Consider the following 26479-nt stretch of genomic DNA (forward strand, 5'->3'; position numbering starts at 1 on the left):
GATAATACCACTATGCCATTGCCTCCCCTGCAGTACTATTGAGCACTTGAGTTAAATAACAACTTCGCTATCAAACTTTAAAAGTTTTAAACAACAGTATGGTGACTCTAGTCAATGCATTGCCCAGAGATATCAATGAACCAGAGAATGACTGTCACCTGTTATATTGCATTGAAACAAATGCAGTGTGTACCTGTTCTGTCTACATTAATACACAGAGCTTTGAAATTCCAAGCCCAACCTGTCCAAGCTTTCCTCTTATGACAACCCACCCAAAAGTACTACTAATCTAGTGAACTTCACTGAACCATCTCCAATGCATTTACATCCCTCCTTAAACAAGGAGACCAAAACTACAGAGTGCCCGAGATGCGGTCTCACCAACCTTGTATAACTCAAACAGAACTTCTTTCTTTATTTTCAATTCTGAACAGAACTAGGGGACATAGTCTCCAAAGAAGATTTAAGACCGGAGTTGAGGAACTTCTTCACCCAAAGGGTTGGGAATCGGTGAAATTCCCTGCCCAGTGAAGCAGTTGAGGCTACCTCATTGAATGTTTTTAAGGCAACGATGGATAGATTTTTTTGAGAAATAACGAAATTAAGGGTTATGGTGAGCGGGGTGAGGGTTATGGTAAGTGGAGCTGAATTCACAAAAAGATCAGCCACAATTGTAATGAATGGCAGAGCAGGCTCGATGGACCAGATGGCCTACTCCCGTACCCATTTCTTATGTTTCATGTTCTTATGTTCTGGTCAGGAAAGCAAACCATTGCTGCCTTAATTACTTGTTGCACCCATATAATAACTTTGACTCATGTACTAGAACAACTTTAACTTCCTGCATTTTGGAACTTGGCAGCGGTCTTCCTTTCAAAAGCAAATAACTTCATTTTCCCAACATTATATTCTAGTTGTCAGATATCAATGGCTTGACGGAGTAAGCAAACATCTGTCCGCATCCTCGAGGTCTTTTTCACTGTATACTTTCCTACCTTTGTCACCTGCCAATTCAGTTACCAGCCTTCACTCCCCTCATACAATCTATTTTGATGAATTAAAAGCTATCCATCATGTGGGGAAGAACACCCATGACATTCTAGACAGGCGATGTGCTTGGTTTTGATTGAGACTTGATTAAACAGGTTAAAGTTCATTAATATTAATTAGTAACGAGTTACATTACCTTAGAGATCCAGGATAGTTTCAAGAGTCATCAAGCTCAACTTAAATTCACACTGCTGAAACATTCTTATTCAGATTTAGTAATACGCACAGTAGTAAAATACAGGAACTTGGATATTATTAGAGGCTTCAGTTTAGCAGCTTCAGGAATAAGCCTTTATATCTTGAAGGACAGTGTGTACTCATGCCATTGACACTTTCAGGTACGTACTGTCTTATACAACAGCCAGCAGCTCTCAGAATTACACAGCACTGACATTAGAAGGAATATTTAAGTTAAAGTTTGACTGAAAGAGCGTGCCAGCTTTTACTTGGATGACGCACACAAACAAACAAACAAACAAACAATGAGCAGAATTAACCGATTCCTTCTTTCAAGTTGTGAAGTTGGATTTTTTCCTTCCCCCCCCCCCCCCGCATGGTCATGGATCACTTTCCTCTTCCCTCCCTACAAGTCACCTCCTGATCAGCTGAAACTGCAAAGATTCCAATTCAGGTCAAGTGTCAGCTGTGGCTCCACTCCAGGTATTCAACCACAAAATATAGAGTCAGGCATTCTGTGGTGGAACAAGGTACTGCAATACTAAGCAAACCATGACTTAACCATGTAAATGTTTCCAGGAACACTGAGCTGAATTGTGATGAATTGAACAAATTAAGGCAGAATCCAGATATCATTCTGGTGTCTGATATAGTTAAGCACAAACTCCTTGCTCTCATACTCTATGCCTCTATTAATAAACCCTGGTAACTGCTCTCTCCATCAGTCCTGCCATCTTCACTAACATACAAATACATCATGTCCTTCTGCTCCTCCACCACCTTTAGAATTGTATCCACTCAATTACATGAATACACCATTTTATATTGTCTAATCATGTTCCATGAAAATGTATAACCTCACTTCTCTGCATTGAGCTTCATCTAAATGGATTCTGGGTAATCCAAGATGGAGGACAGGAAACGTTTCTGGCCGTAAGAGCTGCTCTTTTGGAGCTATTTTAGGTGTTGGAGGCTATTTCCTCAAATTCCAGAAGCAGCAATTACTGTTTTATATACTGTTGCATTGTTTTGGAACTTTGGAAAAAAAAAAGTCAGAATAACAGCAGTTTAAAAAGGAAGAGCAGACAAAGGAAGCACAGTGAGGAGTGACGGGCGGGGGGGGGAGAAAAGAGGGGAGTGACGGGCGGGGGGGGGGGAAGAGAAAAGAGTGGAGTGACGGGCGGGGGGGGGGGGGGAGAGAAAAGAGGGGAGTGACGGGCAGGGGGGGGAGAGAAGAGAAGAGGGGAGTGACGGGCGGGGGGGGGAGAGAAAAAAGAGGGGAGTGACGGGCGGGGGGGGGGGGGAGAGAAGAGGGGAGTGACGGGCGGGGGGGGGGGGGGGAGAGAGAAGAGGGGAGTGACGGGCGGGGGGGGGGGGGAGAGAAGAGGGGAGTGACGGGCGGCGGGGGAGAGAAAAGGGGAGTGACGGGGGGTACCTGGGGGGGGGGGGGGGGGAAGAGGGGAGTGACGGGGGGTACCTGGGGGGGGGGGGGAAAAAGAGGGGAGTGACGGGGGAGTGGGGGGGGAAGAGGGGAGTGAGAGGGGGGCCTGCACAGTTCCTACCTTTGCTGTTTGAATTCATGTATCGTTGGACATCGGAGTGCATCTGGGAAAATTAATGTGAATTTCACAACTAATCTTGGAGGAATTGTTGGGTGAAGTTCACAGCACAGAATCAGATAAGTTAACTGTTGTTTTAGAAAGGCTGCAGTAGTGAGTATAGTGGATTCTTTCTTGATAATATGTTTTGTGGAGATAAGTCTCTTGATTAAACTTAAAATACAAGCCATAGCTCCTAATTTAACCTAGTGCAGTGTTTTGTAGAGGAATAAGACGGTGTGATTTTCTGGGTCTGTAGATTGTGAAGGAACAAAAATGGCCTTTGCAGTGATATGTACTTGTCAGATGTGGGAGTTTAGAGAGAGAGTTTAAGGGTTACTGCGGATTATATCTGCCATAAATGCTGTTTGATGCGAATCTTATCAGATCGAGTGGATCGGTTGGAGAGACAGATAAAAAGCAATGAGGAATTTGCAACAGCAACAGTATGTGATGGATGGCAGTTATAGGAAGTGGGGGGGGGTTGGCATGGAGGAAGGTAGGGAAGTCTCAGATACAGTCACATAGATGGGTTAACTTCAGGAATGGCAAGAGAGATAGGCAGCTAGTGCAGAAGTATTTTGTGGATATACCTATTTCAAACAGGTATGCTGTTTTGGAAAATGTAGGGGGTGATGGATTCTCAGGGGAACGTAGCACGAACAGCCAAGTTTCTGGTATTAAGAGCGGCTCTAATGCAATGAGGGGTACGTCGGCTTCCAAGAGATCAATTGTGTTAGGGGATTCTGCAATCAGAGGTACAGACAGACGTTTCTGTGGCCAGCAGAGGAAAAAGCAGAATGGTGTGTCGTTTCCCTGGTGCCAGGATCAAGGATGTCTCGAAGAGGGGCCAGCAGGAGGTCATGTCCACATTGGACCAATGACATTGGAAGGTAAGAGATTGAGATTCTGAAGGGAGATTACAGAGAGTTAAGCAGAAAGTTAAAAAGGAGGTCCTCATGGGTAGTAATATCTTGATTACTCCCAGTGCTACGAGCTAGTGAGGGCAGGAATAGGAGGATAGAGCAGATGAATGCATGGCTGAGGAGCTGGTGTATGGGAGAAGAATTCACATTTTTGGATCATTGGAATCTCTTTTGGGGTAGAAGTGACCTGTACAAGGAGGACAGACTGCATCTAAATTGGAAGGGGACGAATATACTGGCAGGGAAATTTGCTAGAACTGCTTGGGAGGATTTAAACTAGTAAGGTGGGGGGTGGGACTCGGAGATAGTGAGGAAAGAAATCGATCTGAGATGGGTACAGCCAAGAAAAGACAGACAGACAGACAAACTCAGGTCAGGTAGGGACAAGGTAGGACTAATAAATTAAACTGCATTTATTTCAATGCAAGGGGCCTAACAGGGAAGGCAGATGAACTCAGGGCATGGTTAGCAACATGGGACTGGGATACCATAGCAATTTAGGGAAACATGGCTCAGGGATGGGCAGGACTGGCAGCTTAATGTTCCAGGATACAAATGCTACAGGAAGGATAGAAAGAGAGGCAAGAGAGGAGGGGAAGTGGCATTTTTGATAAGGGATAGCATTACAGCTGTGCGGAAGGAGGATATTCCTGGAAATACATCCAGGGAAGTTATTTGGGTGGAACTGAGAAATAAGAAAGGGATGATCACCTTATTGGGATTGTATTATAGACCCCCCCAATAGTCAGAGGGAAATTGAGAAACAAACTTGTAAGGAGATCTCAGCTACCTGTAAGAATAATAGGGTGGTTATGGTAGGGGATTTTAACTTTACAAACATCGACTGGGACTGCCATAGTGTCAAAGGTTTAGATGGAGAGGAATTTGTTAAGTGTGTACAAGACAATTTTCTGATTCAGTATGTGGATGTACCTACTAGAGAAGGTGCAAAACTTGACCTACTCTTGGGAAATAAGGCAGGGCAGGTGACTGAGGTGTCACTGGGGGAGCACTTTGGGGCCAGCGACCATAATTCTACTCGTTTTAAAATTGTGATGGAAAAGGATAGACCAGATCTAAAAGTTGAAGTTCTAAATTGGAGAAAGGCCAATTTTGACGGTATTAAGCAAGAACTTTTGAAAGCTGGTTGGAGGCAGATGTTCGCAGGCTGGAAAATGGGAAGCCTTCGGAAATGAGATAACAAGAATTCAGAGAAAGTATATTCCTGTCAGGGTGAAAAGGGAAGGCTTGTAGGTATAGGGAATGCTGATTGACTAAAGAAATTGAGGGTTTGGTTAAGAAAAAAAAAAGGAAGCATATGTCAGGTATAGACAGGATAGATCGAGTGAATCCTTAGAAGAGTATAAACAAAGTAGGAGTATACTTAAGAGGGAAATCAGGAGGGCAAAACGGGGACATGAGATAGCTTTGGCAAATAGAATTAAGGAGAATCCAAAGGGTTTTTACAAATATATTAAGGACTAAAGGGTAACTAGGGAGAGAAAATGGCCCCTCAAAGATCAGCAAGGCAGCCTTTGTGTGGAGCCGCAGAAAATGGGGGAGATACTAAATGAATATTTTACGTCAGTATTTACTGTGGAAAAGGCTATGGAAGATATAGACTGTAGGGAAATAGATGGTGACATCTTGCAAAATGTCCAGATTACAGAGGAGGAAGTGCTGGATGTCTTGAAATGGTTAAAGGTGGATAAATCCCCAGGACCTGATCAGGTGTACTAGAGAACTCTGTGGGAAGCTAGAGAAGTAATTGCTTGGCATCTTGCGGAGATATTTCTATTATCGATAGTCACAGGTAAGGTGCCGGAAGACTGGAGGTTGGCAAACGTGGTGCTACTGTTTAAGAAGGACAGTAAAGACAAGCCAGGGAACTATAGACCGGTGAGCCTGACCTCGGTGGTGGGCAAGTTGTTGGAGGGAATCCTGAGGGACAGGGTGTGCAAGTATTTGGTAAGGTAAAAACAATGACTGCAGATGCTGGAAACCAGATTCTGGATTAGTGGTGCTGGAAGAGCACAGTAGTTCAGGAAGCATCCAAGGAGCTTCGAAATTGACATTTCGGGCAAACGCCCTTCATCAGGAATGAAGGGCTTTTGCCCGAAACGTCGATTTCAAAGCTCCTTGGATGCTGCCTGAACTGCTGTGCTCTTCCAGCACCACTAATCCAGAATGTATTTGGAAAGACAAGGACTGATTCGGGATAGTCAACATGGCTTTGTGCGTGGGAAATCATGTCTCACAAACTTGATTGAGTTTTTTGAAGTAGTAACAAAGAAGATTGAGGGCAGAGCAGTAGATATGATCTATATGGACTTCAGTAAGGCATTCGACAAGGTTCCCCATGAGAGACTGATTAGCAAGGTTAGATCTCATGGAATACAGGGAGAACTAGCCATTTGGATACAGAACTGGCTCAAAGGTAGAAGACAGAGGATGGTGGAGGGTTGTTTTTCAGACTGGAGGCCTGTAACCAGTGGAGTGCCACAAGGAATGGTGCTGGATCCTCTACTTTTTGTCATTTACATAAATGATTTGGATGAGAGCATAAGAGGAAGTTAGTAAGTTTGATGACACCAAAATTGGACATGTAGTGGACTGCAAAAAGGGTTACCTCCGATTACAACGGGATCTTGACCAGATGGGCCAATGGGCTGAGAAGTGGCAGATGGAGTTTAATACAGATAAATGCAAGGTGCTGCATTTTGCGAAAGCAAATCTTAGCAGGACTTATACACTTAATGGTAAGGTCCTAGGGAGTGTTGCTGAACAAAGAGACCTTGGAGTGCAGGTTCATAGCTCCTTGAAAGTGGAGTCACAGGTAGATAGAATCGTGAAGGCGGCGTTTGGTATGCTTTCCTTTGTTGGTCAGAGTATTGAGTACAGGTGTTGGGAGGTCATGTTGCAGCTGTACAGGACATTGGTTAGGCCACTCTTGGAATATTGCGTGCAATTCTGGTCTCCTTCCTATCGGAAAGATGTTGTGAAACCTGAAAGGGTTCAGAAAAGATTTACAAGGATGTTGGCAGGGTTGGAGGATCTGAGCTACAGGGAGAGGCTGAACAGGCTGGGGCTTGTTTCCCTGGAGCGTCGGAGGCTGAGGGGTGACCTTATAGAGGTTTACAAAATTGTGAGGGGCATGGATAGGATAAATAGACAAGATCTTTTCCCTGGGTTGGGGAGTCCAGAACTAGAGGGCATAGGTCTAGGGTGAGAGGGGAAAGATACAAGAGAGACCTCGGGGCAACCTTTTCAAGCAGAGGGTGGTACGTGTATGGAATGAGCTGCCAGAGGATGTGGTGGAGGCTGGTACAATTGCAACTTTTAAAAGGCATTTGGATGGGTATATGAATAGGAAGGGTTTGGAGGGATATGGGCTGGGTGCTGGCAGGTGGGACTAGATTGGATTGGGATATCTGGTCAGCCTGGACAGGTTGGACCAAAGGGTCTGTTTCCATGCTGTACATCTCTATGACTTTATGCTATCTCTCCACCCATATCATCTTCTCATCCCAGTCCTTTGAGTGTTTCTCTTAGCTCTCTAGGGGTAGAGGCCTGTATTCCAGGCTTTATAATTATTTTCTGTACCTGATCATTGCATTTTATTGATCTGTGTACCTGGACCTTCTTTATTCTTTGGTGGTACGAGTTGCTGTTTGCAAGGCCAACATTTGTGGCCCATCACTAATTGATTTTGAACAGACTGACTAGCTAGGACCATTTCAGAGGTTAGTTAAGAATCATCCACATTGTTGAGGGTTTGCAGTCACAAGTAGACATTTCCAAGTGATGAAAAGTGAGGAATAGTGGGGTAACATGACATGATGATAAATTACCCTGTCCAATTAGAGTCATTGCATCACAACATGGAAACAGATGCTTTGGTCCAATTCACTTCTGCTAACCAGATATCCCAACCCAATCTCGTCCCATTTGCCAGCACTTGGCTCATATCTCTCTAAACCCTTCCCATTCACATATCCATCCAGATGCCTTATAAAATGTTGTAATTGTAGCAGCCTCCACCACATCCTCTGGCAGCTCATTCTATACACGCACCATCCTCTGCGTGAAAAGTTTGCCCCTTAGGTCCCTTTTAAATCTTTCCCCTCTCACTCTAAACCTATGCTCTCTCGTTCTGGACTCCCCCACCCCGGGGACTTCTTGAATCCAAAAGTTAATCATGTCACATTTATGTTGAAATTGATCTAGGACAGTTTTGCCTATTCACAATCTATTACATGTATACCCAGCTCAAATATCACAACTACCTGAGTTTTGTTTTGAAAAGAATGAAAACCCCCACTGCCAATGGTCGGAAAAACAGGCACTTGTTTTAACTACACAAAAATGACGACAAATGATTTCAAATTATTTCCAAATGGTGCAAGGCATGATGTGATCAAGAGGAGTGCCATATATTCACCACTGGACATATTACAGTGTGGGAGGAAGGAAAGGAATGGAAAAGGATCTGTGCTAAGGGAGAGAGCAAAAGTATGCTGCACATGAGTACAAAGACAAACGATAGAGTAGGAGAGTGCAAGTAGTTATTGACATGAATAGTCTCAAAATGCACTTGGAATTTAAGTGCTTCGGGAGGTACTATTAAAATCATTTTAGGGGGTTGGGGAAGTGATGCCGGGTACTTTAAACTCCGTTTATAGGATTGGAGCAACTCTTTACAAATGCAAAATACTTCTTACATTCAATAATCAGAGGTTGCCTCTTGCTCAGCGTTCCAGCAATTGCAGCAAAGAGGCTGCTTCAAGGTTTGTGAAGTTGAGAGAAGTAATCAGTTCCCGAATTAGAAAAGAGCAGAAACGAACCCAAGGCATTTCTACAGTTGGAGCACAATGAAATGGTAAAGTACTTTGAGGAAACAGCACGTATTTGGATTTATGCAACTTCTTTAACTAAGGGAAACATCCCAGGACACTTTCTAATCAAAACTGTTGGAGATAGTCTCTGACACTGCCTTCAGGTGGATGTTAAAAATTTAGTGGAGGAGGAGTGTTCTCCCAGTGTCTTGCCAATGTTTATCCCTCAAACTAAAAGCACAGACAACATGAATTCCTGTTGAGTTGCCATGTTGTAAATTGGCTGTAAGGTTTCCTACATTATAACCAAGTAAAGCACTTTGGGGTTTCCAGAAGTTGTATGCATGTGTGTCACTTATCTTTCCATGTACTAGTTTATCAAACCACCTTCATAAAAAGGAGAGCGCGCTAGGAGCAAAGAGAGCTTTCAGTAAGTTTGTCCTGATATAACGTGGCCCACTTCCAGGAACACGTACAGTCCATAACTGATTTTATATCCTGCATCATTCTCCACCTATTCCCAAGGTTCATGCACAATAACCTGACATTCAGAACCTACTTCTCAAAACTCCTGCGTCAACATTAATTTGTGTGCACATTTCAAAGCTGGCCCTAGGTTGGTGTAATGTAGGAGTGAACTTTCATTTAAAATTTCCAATACGTGAACTTCTCAACTATGGTTAGGAGTCCTTGCTCTTGGAAGTCAGTAAGACAGTGGAGAACAGTACTTCCAAATGCCACTCATGCATGTTGATCAACCACCTTGCTCAACACACCAGTCTTTGGAGAAGCAAGCAGCTTAGGAGTTGCCCACTACCAGAAACAGCTGAATTTCCTATTGTATGCCGAGCACTATAGCATGTCCATCGCAAGGTGACAAACTAGAGGCATCTGACTTCAGTATGTGCACCTCATGCTAGCACCTCACATGGCTTGGCAAACATGAAGGGAATGCTTACATTATGGCATTGCAATTCAAACAACACGTGCAAATGATAAAAAAAAATTGTATACACTATCACTTCCATTGTGTTACCCAAGTTAACAAATATACACACATTTACGCTCATGCATCAGCTGTTTGCTATTCCAGCATTATTTGTATATGCATTGTAACAGTCCTGAAATTATTTTGGTCTTGTAATTGTAGGCAGGCATGTCGTCAATGGCTGTTCATCTGTTCAATACTGGCACTGCAGTAATCAGTTGCTCGATTTTGATGCGGTTTCTTATTCTATGCCCCTGCACATGCTTAACCATGATTTGGAGTACAGATTCATGGCACATTGACAAATTGGACATTTTTATGCCAAATAGTTGATGAAACTGATAAATTGATATATGCCATCACATTTTCAGGATGCAAGTGAACATCTATTGTTGTCAGTACATAGCTCATTTGTGTGTGAGCACCTTTAATCCTTTTTTTAGATTCAGGCTCTCCTAGACCACTTCGCTAAGCAGTAACATTATTGGATTGAATGATGCCATTGTTAATAATATTGTGTCCCTACATCCATGAACCAGCAGATCTGCCACTATTGCTTCTACTCCACAAAGATCACTATGTTGTCTGTGTTGATATTCTTTTGGAGCAGTGGTAATGCCAAATCACATGAGCAACGATTATTCCCTGAAAGGTATGCAGGAAGTAGTTAGAAAGCGATTTATCATCTGTATTAATCATTTGCATCTTGGATGAGCTAGAATTTTGAATTTGCAAATTATAGCAAAAGTTTGTCAACAGTTTGCATGGAGTTGAAATCTCTGCTCAGAGCTTTTTCAGATTCTTGAAGTCAATGGTGTTTCCCTGCTGCCTTTTGTTAACAGGCCTGGTACACAGAGGATGCACAAGGTGAGATGTGGATAGCAACATGCAGCTGATCAGATTTGTGACCAGCTACGAAAGTAAAAGGTCATTTGCTTACCAACAACTAATTGGTTCTGGAGGAGGGAGGGTGTGAATGTGGCCAGAAGCCTTTAGGTCGGTGGAAGGGGAAGTGGCGTGTCCCTCAACAGTAAAGATACCTGAAGACTGAAGGAACCTTCTCATCAGTTGTTGTGAGTTGTGTAACTAAGAAAAGTCAGAGACTTTATAATGTTTGAACCAGTCACTCAGTGCCTCTTGCAACAAAGTAAAAGTACCTGGGGAAGAGAAATTAAACAACATGTCGTTGCAAGCAAAAGGATCATTTTCATGAATGCAGACAACAGGATTAGATTGTTCCCCCCAGTTTATCCCTGCACTGAAACACTATTTTGTCTGCATGTAGGTAGTATTTGTAGAAGCAAGTTAGAGTTTTAACTATAACAGTACATCAACAAGTTATAGTTGTTAATCTGTACATAGAATCTATTCATTTATAATAATAATCCTGGTTAAACATAGAAAACTGGTCAGCACTTTATTAACCAGAGTGTACAAACATAGTATATGAAGTCTCCAATTCACCTTTGATAATATCTTTAATTTTTTATGACAACTGTGGAAATAGTGGAACTCATTTCCTGTGCACTACCCCAGAGAGACGGGACAATTCCCTTCTCTTCCTGTTTTTCGGTTATCTTTCTGGCTAGCCTGGTGAATAACTTTGCTCAGCAGACATGGAATTGATTTACTTTGATGTGAGATTCTCCCAGAAGACATCTGAACCCTTTTAACACAGTGCTGTACTCCTTTTGGATCGGTTTCATGGTCAATCTGTGACATATTACAAAACTCCTCTGCTGCATGGAGGGTTACCACTCCAATCTTTAGGACTTGCTCCAGCTGAGTGACATTCAGTTGCCATCTATGTTCAGCAACTCCAGACCCTCACTCACACTGTCGCACTGGGCTTGCAGTGTATACGGTCCTCTCAGCAGGAGTATGCAATCATTATATAGCCTTAAAAATAAAGCCCTTGAGTAAAGTTAAGATGAATGTGGCACTTCACTCAGGTCTGTGACATTGCATGATGTACTGTGTCTATCAGACACTTTACATTGCAACAATGTAAACTGTGGAAGGAGATCAGCCAATTGCCAACCATGCCCCTTATACAGTTGATGGCACCAACCTATTCAAAGATATATACCAATTCATCAGAAACTTCAGCCCATTTCTCTAGATGTACCTGCTTGTTGTGTTTTCTTATAGTCAAAATAATTCACTGTCTTGCGGTGAGAACATTACTTTTCGTACACTTAACATGCTTTCTTCTGTTTTCCATGATGTGCTCCAGAGTATTTGCAACTTCCACGTTATGCTGCGATCCTCTCAGCATAAATCACAGACACTAAGGCAAGTCTGTTCTGCCATGAACATGCTAGAGATATTGTTTGGCAAATTTTAGCATTTCTGTGCATGTCAAATGCTCTCCAGAGCAAACATGTCCTCAGTAGATGTGCTCTCACTGCTGAATGCCTAATACATTCCTGACATTTAAAGCATGATCGAGTTAATGTACTAATTCACAGGTTTGTATGAGCTCAGTTAATGACATTACATTTGGTCAATGGACTCTTTCACTTTGATCCCTAAAATTGAAAATCTAACTTCACATCGAGAGTTCAAAGCCAGTTTAATTTTTGCTTTCCAGAGAGATCGAGAAAAGATCTCTTAGAAAAGATTCTTCCCAATGATAAAGGTTTGGCAACTTGTAACTGTTCTGGTTGCAGAGGAAGTAGTGATGTAGAGGTAATGTCACTAAAACAGCAATCCAGAGTTCCTCTTATATTTGAGGGAAACAAAAATTGGAGGACAACCGTAGGCCCCTTGCAGTCAGCAACAGAGGAATTTATAAATGAAGCAAAGAAATGGCTGACCTACAAAATGCATACTTTGGTTCTGTCTTCACCAAGGGAGGACACCAATGACATACCAGAAATATTGAGGAACACAGGATTTAGAGAGGGGGAGAAATTGAAGAAAAAAAAAAGTTATTGGTACAGAAATGGTATTGGAGAAATTGGTGGGACTGAAGGTCCATAAAGTCTCCAGGGTCTGATAATCCATATCCCAGAGTACTTAAGGAAGCGGCATCAAAAACAATTCATGCATTGGTGGCCATCATTATTCAGATTCGATGGGGTTGAACAGCTCCTACAGATGGGAAGGTAGCTAGTGTAATCTCTTGTTTAAAAATGGGAGGCAGAGAAAAAGGGGGTGGGGGGAGAAAGAGGGAAACATGGTTGTATCAGGTAGAGTCAACATGGATTTAATGAAAGGAAAATCATGCTCGAGGATTTACTCAGTTGCTGATGGGAAGCCAGTAGAGGAGGCTTATTGGGACTTTCAACCACGTACCAGATAAGAGTTTAACATACTAATTAAAATGCATAGGATTGGGAGTAATGTACTGAGATTGATAGAAGACGGATTAGCAGACAGGAAACAGTAGGAATAAAACCGGTCTTTTTCCTAACGCAGGCAATGACTCGGGAGTACCACAACAACTAGCTTTCATAATATACGTTCCTGACTTAGCTTAAGGAACTAAATATTATCTCCATTTGCAGATGACAAAGCTGGTTGGGAGGGAGAGAGGATGCAGAGATGCTTCGGCATGATTTAGATCCACTGCTGAGTGGGCAGATGCAGTTTTCTTTTAAGTTAATTGACAGGATCGGGGCACCACTGGCCAGGCCAGTATTAATTGTCCGCTAAGGGTGGGCAATAAAGTGTCAACCACATTGGGGTGGGCACAATGTACGCCAGACCAGATAAGGACAGCAGCTTCCTTCCCCAAAGACATTAGTATAAATGTAGATTAATCATTTTGGTGGGAAAAACAGAAAAGTGGATTATTACCTAAAAGGCAATAAATTGAGAAAGAGGGGAGAATGTGCAAAGAGGCCTGGGTCGCCTTGCACACCAGTCAAAGGTAAGCATGGAGAAGGCAAATGCTATGTTGGCTGTCATAGTGAGGACTCGAGCACAGGAGTGTGGTGTCTTACCCAGGGTATTGGCAAGGCCATACCTGGAAAAGATTGTGCAGTTTTAGTCTCTTTATATAGAGCAAATGCAATGAAGGTTTACCAAATTGATTCCTGTGGTGACAGGACTGCCATATTAGGAGAGTTTGAAGCAGTTAGAGTTGTATTGCTGGAGTTCAGGAGAATAAAAGGGGAGATGGGTGCAGGGAAGGGAGGGAAATCTCATGGAAACCTATAAATTTGTAACAGGATTAGACAGGGCAGATAGATATTTCTAAGGATGGAGGAAATTCAGAATCAGAAATAGGGGTCACTTGCTTAAGAGTATGAAGTAAACCATTTTGGACTGAGACAAGGAAAACTTTCTTCACCCAGAAAGTGGTGAGCCTGTGAAATCACCACAGAGTAATTGACGTTATATGATTTCAAGGAGGATTTGGATATAGCACTTGGGACTAAAAAAGGGATCAAAAAAAGATCATGGGGGAAACAGGCTGATTTAGGGTGATCAGCCATGATCATAATTAATGATAGAGCAGGGTTGAAAGGACCAAATGGGCTACTCCCGCTCCTAATTTATACCTTCCTACATTTCTATGTTTGAATAGTCTATTGCTATTTAATATTTCAGCCATTGTACATTGAATAAATTCCAGTTTTGCTTCTTATTTCCCACTATTTGAATAGGATTTGGTAGGGGAAAAGTTGCAGTCATTTTCTCTTAACCAATGATTTAACTATGGCTTGCTGCTTTGATTTTTTTTTTAAAATAGAAAGAGTGGTAGCTCTGCATATAGCTGAACTTTCTTACAGCTCAGCAACCCTCACTTCACTATCACTTCTGACACCACGTTTCATGCGTACAATGCAGGTTTAACAGAAAGCCTTCGTTGAAGTGAATTTAAGATGTCGCTCCATCGTGAACGTACCTCATGGTAGAAGCCATATGGTTACAGCATTCTAGGAAGAATATTTTGCACGATTTGATTTCAATCCAAACAGCTCATAGTAAATAGTTTCCAATAAATCAAGTCTGTCCAGATTGGAGCTAATGACATGAACAAGAGCAAAATTGATTGATGTTCGAGCTGAAAGCTGCCCAGAATTAAAGTCACCAATCACTCAGCTATTATCAATTGCTTCACCTAACTCCCACACTCCATATTCTAAACCTACAAAAGGAAAATACAGGAGAGAAACCATGAGAAATTTTTTTTTAAAATACAAAGAGAAAAAGAAAAAAAATCACCACTGCGTTCTCTCAGTGATTGGCAATGATTTAAACTAGGGGTTACCACACCAAGGTGAGGAGACATTTTGAGGGAGATTCCTTCCTGGTCACCTCAGCCAGTGCAGGAACTAAATTCACACTGTTAGCATCAACCTGCATTGCAAACCAGTTGTCCAACCAACCATATAAAGGGACGAGCACATTTTATATTATGGCATTAGGTTACTGCAAAAATCACAACGCAGAATTTCTTTTATATTTTAAAGTCATTTATTAATTGCAAATCATTCTTACCATTTACTGCCAGACTTGCAAAAAAAAAAAATGCAAATATGATAGTGCACTTTAGGTTTTCAGGGAATACCTTACCTCCTGGACAATGCCTTTTTGCCATTTTACATCTCCTGGATTCTGCAATAGTTGGACAAGGGATAGTGTCCTTCGCTGGCTTTTTCACAATTTGACGTGTCCTGGTTTCTAGCCCCCATTTGTAGCCACATGTTTTGTTGTTTTTTATACATGTTCCCCAGTTGCTCCATGGTCCTACGTCACAACCATCTGAACATAAACACAAACAAGATGTGATTGATGCAGTCAAAGGAAATACAACTGTATATAAAACAATTGAACAACCACTTTCTCTATTAGATAAGGTCATGACCGTTTCTGCACTGCTTGTCTGACAGGAGGAGAATGAAGCATGCAACCTTCTCATTTTAGCCTTGAAGAATCACAAAGTATAAAATTTTAAAGAATGAACTTCAGAGAAGGTACATATTTGCAGCAAGTTCAAAGTAATTGACATTTTTTATCTAATATAATGGAATTCAAAAAGAAAGTGCACAAGGGTTCTTTCAGTTGCAGGGCAGATTGGTCAGACCCAGTCTAGAATCTGGTGTTCAGCCCTTCCACATTAATAAAGCTCTAACAGCATTTGGCCTTGGAGTGTGTGCAACATAGGTTCACCAGAAACATTGCTGTCACATAAATTTGGAGTTTTCATAAACTTGGCTTGCATTCAAGTTTAGAAAAATCAAGATTTGATTCAATTGACATGTCTGAAGTGATTATTGGATCTGTGAAGTTAGTAAAAGGTTTTTGGGGTAAGTAAACAAGGTACATAATTTGAACAAACCATTTCAGGAGTGAAGTCAGGAAGCACTTCAGACAAGGAGCTGTGAAACTCTGGAATTCTCTTCCCTAAGAAATTGTCAATGTTAAGAGTCAACTGGAGCTGTCAAAACTGAACTATATATTTTGTTTCTCTTCAGCAGCTCAACACATTTTCAAAATGGATTTGTTCCAGATGTCCATTGTGCTGGTTGAAAAAAATTTTCCAACAAATTTGTGTGTACAAATTTGTCATTGCTGGCAGTTTCAGGCAAAAAAACTGCATGTCGCACGACTGTACGCACTAATTTCCAGATAGAGAAGCCAGACACACACACACACACACACACACACACACACACAGTCACTCTAACACAAATTGCAAGAAAACACAACTCAATTTATTAAACTGGGCACGAGATATTAATAAATCTTAAGCAGAACCAATTGCTCAAAATGTTCACCACTCCTTGTGTAAGGGGTGTTGTATGAAATTACTTACCAACGCATTCCATGTGATCTTGCAGTAGTACAAACCCTTCAGGGCATTCTTCAAAACAGCGGCCTTTGTGCAAGTAAAAACCAGCTTTGCACTTTGTACAAAAGTCTTTGCTGAAACATGTATCACAGTTATCTATTTTACATCCTATAAATAATAAAAAAAGAAAAAAAAAGGTGTCTTTAGAAACGGGCTAGTACAATACAGAAGTTCAAATTTCAGAGAAATGTTGTTAGTTTTCATAATTATGTAGGTTTCTTTGTCAAAAACACCTCTCTGAAAAGTTTCACCAAGTACGAGTTTGGGAAGCAGCTGCAGTCAGCTGTCACCTCCTGTGGTGTAAAATTATGTCCCAACACATGTGTGAATCATAATGTAACACATGTATTGGGCCAAGCAGTGGAATGTGGTGAAAGGGTTAAAATTATGTCCCAATACATGTGTGAATCTAACCGGAATGGAGGTGTTGCTTAGTCCCGTGTGAATCTTATTACACACCTCCCCGTGTGAATCTTCTTATCTGTATGTAACCAGAATGGAATGTGTTTTTTAGCCTTGCTCTGCTGTTCACATGAATGTTTATATCTGGAAAAGAGTATATCAGCTGGAAAAGTCTCCAGTTCGGGGAGTCTGCTCCGGGGTTACGTTTAACCGCCGAGCGTGGGTTGTTGGCAACCGCTCTACGAGAACTGACGGCTCCCAGTTCCGGTAACATGTAGAGTGAGTATAAGCCAGACCCGTTGTAAGTATGAGACCTGGTTGTGGCGACGCTGCAGGGAATAAAATGCTCATATTCTAGCAGACTCGCCTCTTGGTCGTTTGTTCTGTGTCAGACTACTCTCCTACGAACCTGACCTTGAGAATTTTTTAAAACACCTCCTACATGTTGCAAATCAAAAAAAATGATTCATTCTGCAAAAGGAGTTGAAGAGCTTGCTGCTACATTACATTAAACATATTCTCGGGAAGATTGCAATTTTTACTACCATGACCAACAAAATAGCAGCAGCTTGGTATTTAGTTTTTGAGAAGTCATTTCCCTATTCAGGTATTTGTATTTTTAAAAAAAACCTTCAAATATGGAAATTAAGTCCAAGCTGTATCACAGGAGCATTGTCAATTGACATGGGAAGATGGAGATAATAGGACAGGTACCTGATGAAATGTTTGGCCATAAAAAAAGGTGGAGATATTTCTTCTAAATCATAAAGACACTGGTTCCCAGTTGGGCAATCAGGTTACCAGATGGGTAATGCCTTGATGATTCAGAATGGGACATGTAGCAGAGATCACAACAAAACCTCCTTTGGCAGACGGAGTGATTTACTGCTGAAAGCTTCTTGAGCATGTTCTGGACTGCTGCTGCTTATTTTAATTGGAGCCAATTTCAACCTCACTTTTCATTTTGTGGTTACCTCCAGCCCAAGATAGATATTGGTCAGTCCCAATCTGGTCGCTTTAAAAACAGCCACTGCCCATCTAAAACAGCACATCCAGGAAGGCTAATCACAATCAACCCATCTACAATTTCTAACAATTTCAGAAATTCCAGTTCTATCATCTTATTCAGCACATACCATTCTTGGCACAACCTCTCAAGCACTCCCCAAAAAACTCAACAATGACCCACAGTGTCTCCTCCACCTGGCTGGATTAGTCATCTAGAAAAACTCATTCTACTAAAATGCTCCAAACTGAAAGAAATCACTACGGGAACTTGCATGGGCCCCGATGCAAACTTATCTTTTTGTCATGCAAGATGATAACTGGAGTACAATTTGAACACAGTTATCTCCAGGAGATGGTCTGCTGTTTCTTACTCTTATGCAGAAGGGAACTCACATTTCTGACTTACACTGATCTCTCATCTCCAGTTCTATTCTTGGTAACTGGATTTTCGTAAAAATGCAGTAAAGATCCACCTGCTTCTGAAAGAGCTAGTTTCTTCCCCTACACTACTGGGCAGAACATAGTGTTGAAGTTAGGTGGTCATGTTGCAGCTGTATAGAACATTGGTTGGGCCATTTTTGGAAGATTGCATTCAATTCTAGTCTGCTTGCTACAGGACATAGGTTGGGAAACTTGAAAGGGTTCAGAAAAGATTTACAAGGATGCTGCCAGGGTTAGAAGGTTTGAGCTACAGGTAGAGGCTGAGTAGGCTGAGGCTATTTTCCCCAGAGCGTCAAAGGCCTTATTGCGGTTTATAAAATCACGAAGAGCATGGATAGGGTAAATAGGCAAAGTCTTTTCCCTGAGGTGGTGGAGTCCATAACTAGAGGACATAGGTTTAGGATAAGAGGGGAAAAATAATAAAAGAGACCTAAGAGGTAACTTTTTAACGCATGTGGAATCAGCCGCCAGAGAAAGGTGGATGCTGGTACAATTACAACATTTAATAGACATCTGGAAGCATATATGAACAGGAAGGGTTTAAGAGGGATATGAGCCAAGCGCTGGCAAATGGGACTAGATAGATTTAGGATATTTTGTCAGCATGGACGAGTTGGACCAGAGGTCTGTTCCCATACTATATCTCTGACACTAATTGCTATTGTCTCTCCTCACATTCCCAATCTCCTATGGTCGGTAGGATCATTAACTATATCTATCCATTTCCTAAGCCTTTATTGACACTTTTCCCCCCTACAATTATATTAGCATTCTGGCTTCAGTCGTCAGTGTTCAAGAGTTCACACTGCCCAAATTTCAAAGTTTGTAAGTCCACTGAGAAAGTTCTCTTCTGGCAATTTTTTTTTTTTTAAAAACTAAGTGTTGTTTGATCATCTGCCCCAGGGTGTCCTTCCTGCACTCCACACCAATTCCTTAATTGACTAATCTTCTTTATAAAGCTCCTAGTGATGACATTTGGGGCACATTTTAAATGCTTGTAGGTGTTGTTGACAACAGTGATAGAGTGCAAAATTCAGAAAGTACAGAAACTAAGGAATCGGCAAAAGGTGATGTGTGCTTAGAATGGAAATAGTGCAATGGATTTCAGATGGGAAAAACATTGTTTGCAAGTCATGAGAGCACATGAAGCAAGTCAATGAGAACAAGTGAAAAGACACTGAATAACAAAGAAGTGATGAGCGGTCTTGTTTTTGTGCTGAATTTTGTCTGATAAATCATATTGTAGCTGTACAGGACAATGGTGAGGCCACTTTGAGAATACGGTGAATAATTCTGATTGCCCTTCTGTGTGAAGGACATTGTTAAACTTGAGAGTACAGAAAAGATTAAGACTATTTTAAGGACTGGAGGCATTCAGCTCAAGAGAAGCTGAATTGGCTGAGGTTTTTTCCCCTGGAATATTGAAGGTTGGGGGGTGACCTTATAGAGGTTTATAAAATCATGAGGGGCATGGACAGAGTGAAGAGATAAGGATGAGAGAGTTCAAAACAAGATGGCATAGGTTTAAGTTGAGAATGGAAAGATTTTAAAAAGACCCAAGAGGTAATGTTTTCATGCAGAGGGTGGTGCATGTATGGAGGGAGCTGCCATAAGTAATGGCGGAGGCTGGTATGATTATAACATTTAAAAAGGCACCTGGCTGGGGACATGACAGATGTGGGCTAAATGCTGGCAAATGGGACTAGGTCAGATTGGAATGTCTGGTCAGCATGGATAAATTGAACTGAAGGATCTGTTTCCATGCCGTATGACTCTAAGTCACATGGTAGCTTATTTACTTAATAAAAACAAAATTGTGGAAAAACTCAGCAAGTCTGACAGCATTTGTGGACAGAGAAACAAAGTTAAAATGTATCCAATGTGAAGAATCACATCAGATGCAAAACACTAACATGGTTTCTGTCTCCACTGATGCTGTCAGTTCTGCTGAATTTCTCCAGAACTTTATTTTCATTTCAGATTACCACCATCCAGACCTTTTTGTTTAAAAAAAAAGAAAAAGCTCAATCGTTAAATCAGGTCACATCCAGGAATGCTCTGTTAAATGCAATGAACTGAGAGCCACACACACAAAACTGGTAGGATTCTGGGTAATCCAAGAGTGAGGATGGGAAAATGTCTGGCTGTAACAGCCTGCTCCTTTAGGTGCTGGAGAGGATTTCCTCGAATTCCAGGAACAGCAATTACTATTTTATATGCTGTTGCAATTGTTTTGGAACCGGAGGAAAACAAGTCAAAACAACAGCACCTTTAAAAAGGGAGAAGGACAACAATAGGCAGCACACGGTCTGTGTGGGAAAGTGGGAGAGCCTCTCTACGAACTGACACAGCAGACGCAGTTACTGCCTTTGCTGTTTGAATTCGTGTATTGCTGGATATCAGTGTGTATCTCGGAAAATTTAAACAGCGAAAATCACAACTGATCTTGGAGGAACCGGTTTGGGAGAGGTCACAGCACAGAAACAAAGTGAATAATTTGAAGTAGAGCCTTGCTATAAATCTACAATAGTGAGTGGGTTCTTTCTTGATTATATGTTGTATTGAGATATGTCTCTTAAGCCATAAGTATTAAGTTAACCTGGAGCAGTGTTTCGTAGAGGAATACGATGGCACTATTTTCTGAGTCTGTAGATTGGAGGAAGCAGAAAAAAAAAGGCCTTTAGTAGAGTGATCTGTTCTTGTCAGATGTGGGAGTTTAGAGAGATTATATCTGCAATAAATGCTGTTGGTTGCAAATCTTATCAGATAGAATGGATTGGTTGGAGCGACAGTTAGAGGCAATGAGGAATTTACAAGGAGATATAATGGGTGGCAGTTGTGGGAAGGGAGAAAAGTCACAGATACAGTCACATAGATGGGTCAACTCCAGGAAAGGTAGAGAGGGACATAGGTAGTGCAGAAATCTTCAATGGCTATCCCCATTTCAAGCAAGTACACGGTTTTGGAAAATGTAGGGGGTGATGGATTCACAGGGGAATGTAGCACGAGCAGCCAAGTTTCTGGTTTCAAGACAGGCTCTAATGTAATAAGGAGTACGTCAGGTTCCAAACAATTGATTATGTTAAGGGACTCTCTAATCTGAGGCAGAGACAGACATTTCTGTGGCCAGCAGCAAAAGAAATCAGACTGGTGTGTTGCCTCCCTGGTATCAGGATCAAAGATATCTCAGAGAGGGTGCAGAATGTTCTCAAAAGGGGGAATAATAAAAAAAAGGGACCATCAGGAGGTCATTGTATACATTGGAGCCAATGGAAGGATGAGGGTAGGGACATAGGATGGGAAAAGGATGAGATTCTGAAGGGAAAAATATAGAAAGTTAGGCAGGAATTTACAAAGGAGGTCCGTGAGGGTAATAATATCTGGATTACTCCTGGTTCTGAGCTAATGAGGGTAGGAATAGGGGTACAGAGCAGATGAATGCATGGCTGAGGAGCAGGTGCATGGGAGAAGGGTTCACATTTTTGGATCATTGGAATTGCTTCTGGGATAGAAGTGACCTGTACAAGAAGGATGGATTGCACCTGAATTGGAAGGGGACTAATATACAGACAGGGAGATGTGCTAGAGCTGCTCAGGAGGATTTAAACTAGTAAGGTGGGGGGGTCCCAGGGAGACAGTGAGGAAAGAGATCAGACTGGTACAGTTGAGAAAAGAAAAGTGAGTCAAACAGCCAGGGCAGGCAGAGATAAAGCAGAGAACAAGGTAGGACTGATTAATTAAACTGCATTTATTTCAATGCAAGGGGCCTAACAGGGAAGGCAGATGAACTCAGGGCATGGTTAGGAAAGTGGGACTGGGATATCATAGCAATTACAGAAACATGGCTCAGGGATGGAAAGGACTGGCAGCTTAATGTTCCAGGAAGGAGAGAAATGGGGGCAAGAGAGAAAGGGGGAGGGGGGGGGGGGGGGGAGGAAAGAGGGGAGGGGGGGGTAAGTGGCATTTTTGATAAGGGATAGCATTACTGCTGTACGGAGGGTGGATATTCCTGGCAATACATCCAGGGAAGTCACTTGGGTGGAACTGAGAAATAAGAAAGGGATGATCACGTAGTTGGGGGTGTATTGTAGACCCCCTAATAGTCAGAGGGAAATGGAGAAACAAATTTGTAAGAGAACCATAATTCTATTAGTTTTAGAATACTGATGGAAAAGGATAGACCAGATCTAAAAGTTGAAGTTCAAGATTGGACAAAGGCTAATTTTGACAGTATTAGGCAAGAAATTTCAAAGCTGATTGGGTGCAGATGTTCACAGGCAAAATGTTACAGCTTTGGAAAGACGGAAGCCTTCAGAAAATGAGATAAGAGACAGTATATTCCTGTTAGGGTGAAAAGGAAAGGCTGGTAGGTGTAGGGGATGCTGAATGATGAAAGAAATTGAGGGTTTGGTGTAGAAAAAAGGTGGAAGCATATGTCAGATATAGACAGGACAGGATATAGTGAGTGAAGAGTATAAAAAGGCAGGATGAGTATACTTGAGAGAGAAATCAGGTGGGCAAAAAGGAGACATGAGGTAGCTTTGGCGAACAGAATTAAGGAGAATCCAAAGGGTTTTTACAAATACATTAAGGACAAAAGAGTAACTAAGGACAAAAAAAAGCCCCTCAAAAAAAGCCCCTCACACAAGACAGCCTTTGTGTGGAGCCGCAGGAGATGGGGAAGATACTAAACAAGTATTTTGCATCAGTGTTTACTGTGGAAAAAAGGACTTGGAAGATAGAATGTAGGGAAATAGAGGGTGACGTCTTGAAAAATGCCCACATTAAAAAGGTGGTAGTGCTGGATGTCTTGAAATGCATAAAAGGTAGATAAATACCCAAGACCTAATCAAGTGTACCCTAGAACTCAGAACTAGGGAAGTGATTACTGGGCCCTTTGAGATATTTATATTGTCGACAATCACAGGTGAGGTGCTGGAAGACTGGAGGTTAGCTAACATGGTACCACTATTTAAGAATGGAGGTAAAAGGACAAGCCAGGGAATTATAGATGAGTGAGCCTGATGTCATCAGTGATGGACAAGTTGTTGGAGGGAATCCTGAGGGACAGGATGTACATGTATTTGGAAAGGCAAGCACTGATTAGGGATAGTCAACATGGCTTTGTGCGTGGAAAATCATGTCTCACAAACTTGACTGTGTTACTTCTTCAAAACACTAAGAGGGCAGAGTGGTAGATGTGATCTATATGGACTTCAGTAAGGCATTCAACAAGGTTCCCAATGAGAGACTGGTTAGTAAAGGTTGGATCTCACAGAATACAGAGAGAACTAGCCATTTGGATACAGAACTGGCTCAAAAACGTAGACGAGAGGTGGTGGGAGGGTTGTTTTTCAGACTGGAGGCCTGTGACCAGTGGAGTGCCGCAAGGATCAGTGCTGGGTCCACTACTTTTCATCATTTATATTAATGATTTGGATGTGAACATAGGAGGTTATGGTTTGTAAGTTTGCAGATGGCACCAAAATTGGATGATTATCTCAGATTACAAATGGGATCTGGACCAGATGGGCCAATGGGCTAAGTAGTAGCAGATGGAGTTTAATTCAGATAAATGCAAGGTGCTGCATTTTGGGAAAGCAAATCTTAGCAGGACCGATATATTTAATGGTAAGGTCCTAGGGAGTGTTGCTGAACAAAGAGATCTTGGAGTGCAGGTTCATATCTACCTGCGACTCTACTTTCAAGGAGCTAAGATAGCAAAGGTGTCTGGCGTTTGGTATGCTTTCCTTTATTGGTCATAGTATTGAGTACAGGAGTTGAGAGGTCATGTTGCAACTGTACAGGATGTTGGTTAGGTCACTGTTGGACTTGTGTAATTCTGGTCTCCTATCGGAAGAGTGTTGTGAAATTTGAAAGGGTTCAGAAAAGATTTACAGGATGTTGCCAGGGCCGGAGGATTTGAGCTACAGGGAGAGGTTGAATAGGCTCGGACGGTTTTCCCTGGAGTGGAGGCTGAGGGGGTGACCTTATAGAGGTTTATCATGAGGAGCATAGATAGGATAAGTAGACAAACTCTTTTCCTTGGGATGGGGGAGTCCAGACCTAGAGGGCATAGGTTTAGGGCAAGAGGGGAAAGATAAAAGAGACCTAAGGGGTGACTTTTTCACAGAAAGGGTGGTGCGTGTATGGAATGAGCTGCCAGAGGAAGTGGTGGAGGCTGGTACAATTGCAACATTTAAGAGGCATTTGAATGGGTATATGAATAGGAAGGAAGGGTTTGGAGAAATATGGGACTAGATTGTGTTGGGATATCTGGTTGGCATGGACAGGTTGGACAGAAGGGTCTGTTGCTATGCTGTATATCTCAATGATGCTGATGAAAGAGGTGAATGATAATGGTTAGAGAGAGTTGGGAACAATTCCTCTATGGAACTGTAACAATTAAGTTTTTAAAAAGGAGACACAGAAAAAGGCCTGGGACATGGGGGTCACTGACAATTGGCATTCATTGGCAACAAAGTGCCTCCTTTTTGAACTACAGTCCTTATGGTGACACACCACTTTCTGCCAGTTTGCTCAGGCTCAAGAGACAGAGTCACATGGTCGACCACATTGGGGGAAGTACAGTAAGCAGCTTAACCCTTGAATGAGGACATCACAAACCAGGTGAGTTGGTACACAAACCAGAATATTTTAAAACCAACTAGAAAGGAAACAAGGTCTGAATTCACAAAACTCCCACAGTGAAATTTGAATGTTTGTTTTGTGGATGATTGGCCAAGACCACGTGGATGTTTAGAGGAGTAACAGAACCAGATGTCATCATTGCAGGATTAGCAGTTAATTCTTCAAATGGGCCAGGGCCTCAATTACTTCAAGCTACATACTTCCTGCAATAGATTTTATGATTGTAGGTTTTTGGTAAAGGTGCCCAACTTAATGTCCTGTTGCTTAATGGCATTAAGAAATCTGGAGTAGCCATCCAATGTGTTAACATGATGATGCTCCCTCCACATTTCCCTAAATTGGGTAACTTGCCCATCAGCAGCCTGCCAATATTTCTACTACTCCAAGTCCAGCCTATGGTCAATTCCCAATTTCCTTCTCTGTTATTACCACATACTTGGCCTCTAAGACATGGAATTCCTTTGCTGAACCCCTCTACCCCTCCCATCCTTTCAGATGTTCCTCTTAACCTAACTGTTTGACCAAGCAACCTGTGCTGTCTTTTGGAGATGGCTGTCCAAGTCTTGTATCCCAGCGTAAAAGCTTTGGGTGTTTAAGAATTTAAAAGGTACTATATAAATGCAAGTTATTGTTGGCTTCCAAGAATTTATTTTCAATCCTTCAGACAATTCAAAACTGTGCAACTAGCTGCTTCACAAAGCAGAGAGCAAAATGATTAACAGGAAAGAACTTCACGAGAAATATAGCTGTTTATGTTTCATCTAGGAGATAGTTTATTAAGTCTGTAGAGAAACTGTAGTTGGCACCACAATTAATACCAAATTGATTTTAAAATCACATCAATAAATTAAAGATTGTTTAAACAAATGCTCATGTTTTTCAAGGTGTCACCTGTGGATGATAGTCAGGATACATCCAAAGCGAACTGTTGGCCAGTAAAAGGGACAGGGTAGAGAGAACACAGTTCCACACACAAAGACATTTTAATAAGTGTTTTAACTAGGACTTGATGAAAATACATATCTGAACAACAGACTTACATACAATGCAACAGCAAAAAAAAAATCTTCCCCAAATGAAACAAATTGCTGGAACATTAATTTGCCACTCCTTCAATTATTGATCATTCATCTCCCACATGAAACAACTTCAGCAGGAATTAAATACACTAAGTCATGGCAATTGAAGGGTTAAATCCCATTTCCAAGATTGCTCCCAGATTTTCCCTGAAAATATTTCTCACCTCACATCCCCTTCCATAATTTGTCCATTCAATCACTGCCAGAAACCTCCCTGCATCTCAATAGTTTATGTTACATGGTAAAGCTCAATGGTATAAGAGCATGAAGGAGCAACTCTCCTGCAACTCAAACACTGATGCATTGTCTGAGCACCAAATTCTCAGGGGTGCGTCCAATCCAGTATAAATCAATTCTCAATTTAAAGCCTCTACTTCTCCCAGAGTTTATTTTGAAAACTGGTCTCAAAACTGAAATTACCCAGAGGGAAATAAAAAGTTTATTTTGAATATTGTTGAAAATTAAAACTAAGTACATACTTCTTTACAAAGTCCCCACCAGCTGTCTGACATGACC

The 26479-nt window shown here is 41.7% G+C and overlaps 1 protein-coding gene across 1 annotated transcript in view; it reads right to left on the minus strand.

The window, feature by feature from the left end:
• The window catches only part of rspo2 (R-spondin 2), a 122111-nt gene that overhangs the window by 40675 nt on the left and 54957 nt on the right, over positions 1 to 26479 (minus strand). Inside the window, exons 4-5 of the mRNA XM_043688745.2 lie at positions 16347 to 16490; positions 15104 to 15292 (exon numbers count right to left, since the gene is read on the minus strand). Of these exons, the coding sequence (XP_043544680.1) occupies positions 15104 to 15292; positions 16347 to 16490 (333 nt within the window). The remainder of the gene's footprint in view (positions 1 to 15103; positions 15293 to 16346; positions 16491 to 26479) is intronic.

This window comes from Chiloscyllium plagiosum, unplaced genomic scaffold (assembly GCF_037043375.1).
Source record: "Chiloscyllium plagiosum isolate Xiang-an unplaced genomic scaffold, Cpla_swu_hap1 HiC_scaffold_4, whole genome shotgun sequence".
In the NCBI taxonomy this organism is placed as follows: Eukaryota; Metazoa; Chordata; class Chondrichthyes; order Orectolobiformes; family Hemiscylliidae; genus Chiloscyllium; species Chiloscyllium plagiosum.